Here is a 10,600-nt window from a genome sequence, read left to right as displayed (position 1 = left end):
CAGCACCCTAAAGAATTGGAGGAAAAACTTCTTTGATTATGAAATAGTCAACAAAGCTTGGGCTTTAGCTCCAAGCTTCCTAATCTGGGATGTCTCGAAAGAATGCAACAATAGAATTTTCAAAAATAAAAATGGTTCTTCCCAGAGCATCATGGAACAAATTTTAAGACAGCTCAAGGAGACGATGGGTACTCTAATGCAAAAACCCCCTAAGAATCTCCCTTCAAATGCTGATGTGTAGATACTACTTCAGTTGGGTATGCAAGGACTTATTCCTCAAGGCAATAACAAGAATACAAATCAAATTGTTACTGATAAAGACTTCTGGCATCCTCCCACTCAGGGATTTATGAAATGCAACATAGATGGGGCCTCAAAAGGAAATTCGGGCATGGCTGGTTATGGGGGAGTGATAAGGGATGAAAAGGGTTGCATACAATGCATTTTTTATTGTAATTTGGGGAAAGCCACAAGCAATATGGCAGAGCTCATGGCCCTTGAGCAATGCTTAGAAATCTTGAAGAACGACAATCTTCATAACATCATAATTGAAGCAGACTCTGAGTTGATTATCAATTCGGTCAAGAAAATCTGTTATGGCTCGGCTACGAAAAAAGTTTCAAGATATTGGAGGCTTCTTCAGGTTTATCAAAGGATCAAATCCCACCTTCAGAACATGAGAACCCTAAGTTTCACGCATGTGCAACGGACAGCCAACAAATTGGCGAACATTTTAGCCAATGAAGGAGCTCTCTGTGCTAAAAGCAGCAATAAATATAGATGGAAAGAGGTCCCTCTGGGCAGATTGAGGGATGAGTGTCTCAGACAGGTGAATGTGGACCGAGAACTCTACCAGAACAAGGGATTCTAATAGTTTGCAAAGTTTTGGAATTAGTTGTTGTACAGTCTACATGCAGCAGCAATCCAGGGACATTAATGAAAAGAGCACCCAATCCTTTGTCCATATTATCAGCCTAGAATGGTACATACCTAGGGTTCTCGGGCGGGTGATGATTTACAGCAAAGGGATTTATATAAACCTATCTTATACCACAGATCAACTCCTCATTGACTCTGTAGGGAGCTGGGATGACGAGCATGCAGTTAGGAAAAATGGAAGCATTCTGATCAAAGCTGCGTGGCAGTGGCACACATGTGTCTCTCCACTGAATGGTTGGCAATGGATGCAGCGAATCCATGGTAATTTTAGTCATGCTACAATTAAGATGGAACACTCGAAGTGGTTTTCTAGAAATGAACCCGATGCCACTAATCGCTCAACGCTCGGCTCAAGGAGGAGAGAGAATACTGCCTTCATCAGGCGGGTATTCCTCCTGCTTCTTTTCAACCCGATATTCCTCTCAGCCGGTGGATCAAGCAGTTGTAGATCAATGGCCTAGCTTCACTGTGCACGTTAGTGGGTCCGGGTTATATTCCTAGCTTCCTTAGCGGACCTGAAATCTTTATACGATGGGCTCTAATTCCTCTTTGGGTCCACTTTTAGTTTTTTCAGGGACACGTGTTTTTGTGTCGTTTTGTTCCTCGACCGTTGGATCTAGGATGACGGTTCAAGAAGTTTTTTGGGTACTAGGCTTAGTTCTCGAGTCGTTGGCTCTTTTCCCAAGGTGCAAAGTGATAGCCAAATTCTTTGGCCCTCTTCTACCTTGGGTTTAATGTATTATATGTAATCTATTTTATACAAATAAGTGAATATAAGGACCGACTCTTGCTTAAGCAAAAAAAAACTAACTATTAATAAACTAGTCACAACCAAGGGATATATATATATATATATATATATATATATATGATGTAACACCTTTTTTTAAGAATTTGTAATTTCTAAAATGTTTCATAAACATAGTTTATTTTTTATTATTTATTTATTTATTTCCTTTAATTCTATATGAATTTAGTAGCTTACTTCAACAAGTAACTATTAGTAAAAGGAGGTCACAACCAAGGGATTTGATAAATATTTATGAAAATGATACATCTAATAATATCAAAAATAATAAAATTAAAAGAAAAATATATATTTTTATATTCTATCCATCCAAACTCTTAAGACTAAAAAAAATAATGAATATTTTTTTTTCCAGCGTTTTGTTTGCCATTAAAACATTTAGAAGAAATACATAAGGGTTTTTAAATATAAATTTAAAAATTATAATTTACTAAAAACTCATTCTTCAAAACAAAATTAAATTTTATTATAACACAACCATATAATTTTGCAACCATAAAAATAAATCTTTTAAAAAAATTAGATAAATCTTTTATAATTATTATTTTAACCAATATCAAATTTTTAATTTTTACCCTGGTTTTATGCTATTATTTATTTATTTATTTTAATGATAAGACTTAAAATAATTGTCTACATTTGTCTCAACTTTAATTAATTAACACATAAGAGATGACATGCTACGTTGTATGTAAAAAATAATACTTTCAAAATCAATTATTAAATATGTAACGAATAAGTATGACATGGGAAGAATCATAAATGATACCATTTATTTCAAAATCAATAGCATTTATATATCTATATATATAAGTGTATATTTGCATTGCAGATCACCTTCTATTTTTAATTTAAAATAAATTAATTAATTATATAAAATGTTCCATACTGCACAGCTGGTCCGGTAACACCCTATGCCACTTGTTTTAAATGAAAAGTCTGTTAATTAGATTTCCATGCATTTACAACTTAAAAATAAATTAATTAATTATGCAAAATGTTCCATACTGCACAGCTGGTCTGGTTACACACTATGCGACTTGTTTTAAATGAAATGTTAGTTGATTAGATTTCCAACCAGTTAATTAGGCCGATAGGCCTTCCTTTGAGAGAAACTTTCGTCGTCCTTTTGTTTTTGAGGCTGACACCTGTCGTCCACATGTCGTCCACATTCAGCGGGAAATTGTTCAAGCATTTCTGTTATGGTCTTCATCCTTCAGGCGGAATGGTAGGAATTTTTGTTATGGCCGCCTAGCAGGGGTCGATATCCCTCGCTTCTGCTATCATTCCTGCCTGTCTATCGCCGTATGTGTCTCGTCGAGGTCGAGAAGATTCCTAAGCCCGTGGCATCTTGCGCCATGCCTGCAGAGTCCCAGTAAAGCCAAGCATCCATTTCCAAGGAATGGGCATGAGCGAATATTAAGAGATTTCAAAGGTTCACAGGTGGGTACTGGAACTTCCCTAAGTCCAGACTCTTTGATCCGGTGCATTTTTCAAGTGTGAGCACCTTCAGCTTTCCACTACAGCTTCCTAAAGCATCTATTAGGCCAAAGTGAGATATCATATTGCATTCCTCTAACTGTAAATTTTCAAGCGAAATTGCAGTTTTGGTCACACTTGCGGGCACTAGGGCAACCTTGTCCGATGGACTCCAAACCCAGGTCTGTTAATCCTCGACAACAGGTAATTGACAGCAGTTTCAGATTTTGCATAACTGAAGAATTTCCCAGAGCCTGAAAACCCTTCTCTGTGACTTTCTGGAGATTTACAAATGTTAATTTAGTTAAATTCTTGCAGTAAAGTCCGATAGCAGCTAAAGTATGATTAGTAACTTTTACGGCCTGCAGCTTCACCTTCTCCAGCTTTGTTGAACTCGACACTAAAGACATAATCCCTTGGTCACCAACAAGAGAACAGTCACTAACGGATAAGGATTTAAGATTGGGACAGTGCTGCCCAACTGCTTCCAGGGACTTGTTTCTGATATTTGGGCAGCTTTCTATGTTGAGGGTTAATAAGTCAGGGCAATTTTCTGCAATAGCTTCCAAACCCTTGTCTCCTAACAATGGGCAGTTGAACAGGTCAGGCTTTTCCAATAGATGACAGCCCTTAGCAATTGCCAACAGTCCCTTGTCGCTAATTAGGGCAATCCCAGAGAGATAAGACCCTGAGTGTTGGGCATCCAAGACCAATTGTACTAAGACCTAGCTCACTCACCCCTCGGGAAGGGTGATTTCCTCGGATTTTGAGCTTGCCTAGTCCTCCTCGACCACCCATGCCTATAGAAATTGCTGCAAGCCTAATATCAGTAGCTCTCTTTCCTTCCAAACACCTGGACAGGTCTCCAATAGCCCACCTTGGCTGCTTTTCACCTGTTCCTTTCCATCCTACGTCGAACTCCGTTGACTCTGACTCTAAATATTCCACTTCACCAAATCCATCATCGGAAAACTCTTCAAAATTGTTCTCGGTAAAACTTGCATTCTCTTGACACAGTGTACTCTGTTCTGAGCAGTCTCTATTAGGTGTTTCTCCACAAGTTTTGGGGCTTGGCTTGGATCTCTTGATTTCACTTCTCCGCATGTTGCTCTGGAGCATAAGCCAACGCTTCGAGACACACGCGGATACGCTGCGGTCTCAAGCTGCTGGTAGATGCCTGAATATTTCAAAAAGACATTCATCAGGCAGCATGTTAATAAGATCTTTATGTTCTTGCTTTGGCTTTGTCTCTCTGAATGGTATGATGAAATTACCACAGAGTCTTTTCCGAGGAGGGCAAAGTATTCCATTCGAGGTGCAAGAGACAAGAAAAGATCTGTATCCACATGACCAGAAAACTTAGGCCTTCCAAAGTCTTCATCACCTGCAGATCCAAGATATAGCACCCTCAGCACAAAAGATATATAGCACCAGTCATTTTTTTACTACCTCAATGGCAAATAAACCAAACATAAAGTGTTAAGAAACAGCCAACAAAGCCACAAACTCTGTAAAAAATGGGATAGGTGACTGAAATTTAGCTACAGCACCCAACAGATCACAACCAACACTCGTAAATCATCTACCATACTTGAAAAGTTGAAACAAACCCACAGATCGTTCAGAGAACAATTCCAGATTGATGAATAGAGTGATAATACATTTATCCCTTTTAAGTTAATATTAAGATTCATTATTCAAATAATTACACAGCAGCTGAAGGCCTAAAACTAGACAAAACCAAGGCTCCTCCTCCTAAGATGCTAAATGATAGTCAAAGGTTGCCTTAAACCCAGCAAGAACAAGCAAAAGCACAAGGTAAAATGGATGGAAAGAGACGTAGCAAATGATTTAAAATCCACAAATCAAAAGTCCAAAACATTAAAGCCCCGGACACCCATTAACGACAGCAACAGCGACAACCGAAGAAGAAAAGTATTATGAAGTTGAGGTTGAAGATGCAGAGGACGGATCAGATTCTGATGTTGGGGGAGATAAAGACAACCAGCAAGTAAAGGGCAAGGGATTGAGGTGGGCTGATGTAGACGACAATGGATTGGATAAGGCGCAAAAAAGGCTCATAGAAGCTCTGCCTCCAAAGTTGTCTGGAAGGAGCAAGGCCTTGATGAAACATATAATTTGTTTATCAGAAGAGGATGATCCATCTGAATTAATCATGAAGTGGGTGAGAATAATGAAGCCCAAAAGAGTAGATTGGCTTGCAGTCCTCAAACAGATGGAATAACAGAACCTCAACCATCCCCTCTTCTTCAAGGTCAATGGCTTTTCAATTATTATAGATGTGCTTCTTAAATATAGATGGACTGAGTAAATTATTAACCAAGTTGATCTGTATGACATTTTCTTTTCAGTCCACTAATGCCTTTACTGCTCTGCAATTTATGCCATACGAAGCTTCTTGGCAGTGTTATCAGACTCTTCGCAGTCCAAGTGGAGTCGGGAGTTTGACTATGTTTTAAGAGGAAACAGAGTCTAATCAGCTGAATCTGAATCAATCCTGACTTATTCTTTAAAGTTTAACTCATAAATATCACCCAAACTCACTGTTACCACTCAAATTATCACCTAGGAGGAAAAGTCCTAACCTCAATGGGACAGCCTAGACGAATAATACTCAAGCCACTCACTGTCACCTTGATGGCCTTGCCCGACCAAGGAGACTGCCTATCCCAGGGGAATCCACATGATCAATTTAAACTTAGATTGTTGGGAGAGAAATTGGAAAATACTAGCATGATTGGACTACTCTTATGCTTAACTCAATCAAATCGATTCATTCGTCAAAGATGTGAGAATTTGCAAGTAAATTGTTGAATTAATCCCAAAAGGAGAAGTGAATGTCACATTATCCTTTTTATACTATTACTAATGTTGAGATCAAGTGTGAAATACCCAGAAGTGAATGCTTAAATGGTTACAAACAAGTAGATTAATGTTGAGATCAAGTCTGAAATACCCCGAAGTGAATGCTTAAATGGTTACAAACAAGTAGATTAATGTTGAGAACAAGTGTGAAGTAATCCCAAAGTGATGCTTAAATGATTACAAAATGTAGATTAATGTTGAGAACAATTGTGAAGTATCCCAAGTGATGCATAATTTGTTATAAAATTAGATTGATTCGAGTCACAAGGTGATGCTGAATCTAAAACCCCTGTCTAGATAAAGACCATTCACGTATGGAAATTGCAACGAGTAATCCATAAAGTCCAATTTTAAATACTATTCAAAAATTGCAACTGAAGACCATAAGCATAATGTTATTCAGACTTTGTGATAAATCATTTTTGCTTCACGTATTACTCCTTAAGAGAGTGATCTTATTCACAAAAATGCAGCGAATTTGAGTCATATCCAACATCTCTAGAACCAGTGGGTATTGACACACTCAAATAGCGCTTATCAAAGTGTTAGGTTGTAAGCAGTTGTGGTTATCAATTTGAAACGTTGTCTTAGTACGTGTGTATGATCACAATATAAGTAATGCCATAATATTTCGAAGTATGGCATATATCAATGTTATCATAAGAAATAGTGATTGCAAATGAATGAAAACAAAAACATCTAAAATGCTATACAAATAATTCCAAGTGAAGTATTACTCTCTTGATTCTGCCTTAAACTGAATCTGCCCTTAAATAGTATAGCCTTAAGAAAATATTCCTGTAATTCGTCTCAAAGTAAAAACATCCATTCCTTTTTTAGCAATATTAAACCGGATCTGATATAATCGTTGCAAGTGCAAGTGCTGTGATATGCTAAAGCAAGGTCTAGAATTATTGCCAGTATTTAAGATATTTGCCATTAGCAAAACCTAAACCCTAACGTCCTCTTATTGGAGCAAGACTGACCTTCTTCAAAGCTTATATCAGTTGGAAAAACAATGGCAATCCTTGCAAAAAACCTAGTCATCGATAAAAGAGAAACATAGAGCGAAAACCTCACATTGAATTTGCCCCTTAATTGCATTCTCCCAAATGTTTTTCAACTAAGCTTGTAGAGGAACTGCCACAACTCCAACCGTGACTTTAGCAAGTGAATCCTCTTTTCTATTTATAACATTCAAATTAAAACCTGATTAATAAAATAATATTTCTTTACAAAAGACCCTGGTATCCTCCTTTTTTCCCTTTGAGTGAATAAAATAGGCCCACAATGCCACTTGTCATCTCCATAAGGAAAGAGCTAGCCTCTAAATCTGTAGAGAAGACCTCAACATTGTGTCCTTATCCCAAAACACCTCAAAAGGTGACATATGCCTTTAAATATGTGACAATGGATTAAATAATGTGTCCTCTTTAGTTGGTGGTCTGCACTCATATAAGCTATATTCTTCTCTTCTGGAAACTTTCCAGTTTTGTCCCTCAACATTCTCGTAGATGTTTTCTTCCAAATTGTAGGATATAATTTCAGGTGTAATTTCCAGCATTATTTCTCAGTGTGCCTATAAATCAACACTGCAATGATTGCAGTTTTGCAGTGATTCCTGGTGTTGTCTTTTGAGTCACTGAGAGAGCCTTCTTACCAGCGTCATTAAGGTTCTTTACTTCAAATGGGGTAAATTCCTTTCTGATGTAGCCATGTAGTTCTCCTCAATTTTTTTATCAACGTTTGAGGAACTTCTACTTTGAGATTTAGCAAGCTTGCTGATTTCTTATATTCAGTGGTGTAGTCCTGAACAATTTTTCTTGTGTTTGTGAAAATATCACAATTAAATGGATCTTCTTGATATCCAATATCGTAGAACTGATCCTTCAACAGCATTTTGAATGTCTCCCATGATACTATCAAGGGTCTCCTTTGCTGCTGCAAAGATTGCATATAGTTGTCTCACCTTAAAGCATGGTGGAAGATAACGAGGGAGTCCTCAAATTCAGAAGATTTCAGGCTGTTTACCCTTAGTATCCTCTTGATGAGAATTTCCTTCTTTCTTGAAATTTACTGAGCATTCCTCTCTCTTTGTCATTAGATGGGTCATCATTTTTGTTAACATACCAATATTTGTTTTTAACCGACTAAGGATGATATTGGTTCTTCTCTTTCTTCTTGGTATTGTTTGTCAATATGAAAGACCAAATACACAATGCATGGAAGATGTAAAATATGATTTTTGTATCAAATGGGGCCATTGCATACAATGAGGCAGATCTCCTTTTATATTACTGCTTATTTATTGTACAACTAATTTCCTTAATCACATTAATTACAAGTGAATTTGAATTAATCTTACCAAAATGCTTAGTTCCTTGAAGTTTATCTATTATGTTATCAATGCATGGCAATGGATATCAGTTTTTAAGGGTATGGATCAACAATCGCCAACACTTTTAACTGCTTTGAAGTTTTGCTCTACTCCGTTGGATCAGGTGACACACTTTTAACTGTTGATTTGAAGGGTGACTGCTTTTTCCAAATATCAGTTGAGTTGCCTTATTGCTTTTTCCAAATATCATTTGAGTTGCCTTACTACTTTTTCCCATTCTTTTATGTCACTATTGAAGATATTTTCACTGCTTTTTCCCTACGAATTGTTGTTGCTGTTCTTCTTCCCTAGCTTCTGGCAAGCACTGTTCTTTTGTGCAGAGAAAGGCTGGTTGATGAAGCTCTTCGCATTCTGCACTAGATGGACTTCAGTAGAGAAATCCCTGTGGATACCCAAATCTACCATATACTCCTGGATTGATGCATTGTCCAGAAATTATTGGAAGAAGGCAAGCAGGTCCACGCCCACATGAGAATCACAGGGGCTCATCAGAATCCCTACTTGGCTGCCAAGCTTGTTTATCTTTATTCTGCCTGTGGAAGCATTGTCGATGCGCGGGCGGCATTCGATGAAGCCTCTGAGCGGACTATGTTTATGTGGAATGCTTTGCTCAGAGCTTATGTTAAGAATGGGTTCTGTGAAACCAAGGCTATGGAGATTTATAATCAGATGAAGTTATCTGGCACGGAGCTCGATAATTTTACGTTCTCAATCATGCTGAAGGCATGCGGAAGCTTAATGGACCTGCAACAGGGGATGGAGATTCATGGGCAGGTTATCAAGACCGGTTATGAGCTTGATGTCTTTGTGGGAGGTGTGCTTGTGGATATGTATTGCAGGTGCCGTTCTGTGGAGGATGCAACCCAAGTGTTTGAGGAAATGCGCCATCGAGATGTGGTCACATGGACAGCTATGATTGCTGGACTTGTGCATAATGGGTTTCATGGCGAAGCATTGGAATGTTTCCGGCAGATACATGTGGAGGAACACAAGAATGTTTCACTAAGAAGCAGTGCTTCGATTTGGACCCCGGGGATATCTCTATACTCCTGCGCCTGATGTGCACAGGGTGTAGTATTTCACGGATACTGAGTTTTTCATCAGATGGGATGGGCATTGGGATATATTTCTGGACGAGGATTTTCCCACAACAGCCAATCACATTAAGGCGAATGCAGAGGAATTCAAATAAGTGTTTTTGCGTGTGCGTACAAGCTCATATGCAAGTGCAAGCAATAGGTTAATTTCGTGGTACTATGCTGTTTAAAGTTTCTGTAGTTTATTGTCTAGGGATGGATTTTGTATGCTATTTCCTGAAATTATGTTCAAGGCTTTTATATATATACTAATTAAACTATGTATTCAAAGTGATTCGTCCCTTCTGGTCGAGGAAGGTTCTGGACCTTCACGTCTTACCTGAGCTCAAAAAGATAGAACAATATCAAAGGTCACTAAGCAAGTAATTCAAATGACCAGTATAAGAGCGATACAGTGCACTATTGCAAGTAAGATGGAATGTTCACAAATCAATGGGAGAGCCTAGACGCATTATAGGCAAGCCACTGTCGTCAACACTTTCATTCTCGTTGAGACATCTGGCATGGTTTCCTACTCGACCTCTGGGTATAGTCCTGCTTGACATATGTGCACAGATTTTACGTCACCTTATAATATTTATTATTTTAAACCAAAATACAATTCTTTCAATTTAACATTTCTATCGGCCTCTCTTTGCACCTTTTGGGGCAATTGCTAGTAATAACCATTGTGTTTTTATCTTATACTGCATTAAATATTCAAGAACTGGGTCAACTCTGAAGAAGCGATTTTGGATAGGGTAAATGTCAGATCATAAGTAACCCTTATTGATTCTTAAGGGCGAATTGTCATGGATAACCCTTAAGTTTTTAACCCGTATTCAATATATTTAATATAAAGAACCGTGTGAGTTGTAAATAGTCGTAAATCAACAAATATGTAAGCGTCGGAAGGTCAAATCTATGTTCCCCACAATCTGATTTCGACAAATACTGGAGAAGGTACATGCACACTTCGGGACGAAGTACCAAGAAATTTATGGAAAAGGCTAT

The 10,600-nt window shown here is 37.9% G+C and overlaps 1 protein-coding gene and 1 pseudogene across 1 annotated transcript; one reads left to right on the top strand and one right to left on the bottom strand.

Annotated features, from left to right (window-relative positions):
• Positions 1–3,030: 3,030 nt before the first annotated feature.
• LOC149219337 (EIN3-binding F-box protein 1-like) lies at positions 3,031–8,915 on the bottom strand (annotated as a pseudogene).
• Positions 8,916–8,978: 63 nt separating this feature from the next.
• LOC149219336 (pentatricopeptide repeat-containing protein At1g71460, chloroplastic-like) lies at positions 8,979–9,569 on the top strand. The gene has a single exon (XM_089386791.1). It carries the CDS (start codon positions 8,979–8,981, stop codon positions 9,567–9,569), a length of 591 nt encoding a protein of 196 aa, XP_089242917.1.
• Positions 9,570–10,600: the final 1,031 nt, after the last annotated feature.

Source organism: Pinus tabuliformis, chromosome Q, assembly GCF_031772625.1.
Source record: "Pinus tabuliformis cultivar Carrire ecotype Pingquan chromosome Q, CPIR1, whole genome shotgun sequence".
Taxonomy (NCBI): Eukaryota; Viridiplantae; Streptophyta; class Pinopsida; order Pinales; family Pinaceae; genus Pinus; species Pinus tabuliformis.
The sequence above is the reverse complement of the archived record's forward strand: the minus strand, read 5'-3'. Positions and strand labels throughout refer to the sequence as shown.

What these genes read in the sequence shown, in the direction of transcription:
- LOC149219336 (XM_089386791.1), top strand. Translation starts at nt 8,979, where the DNA reads ATGAGAATCACAGGGGCTCATCAGAATCCCTACTTGGCTGCCAAGCTT.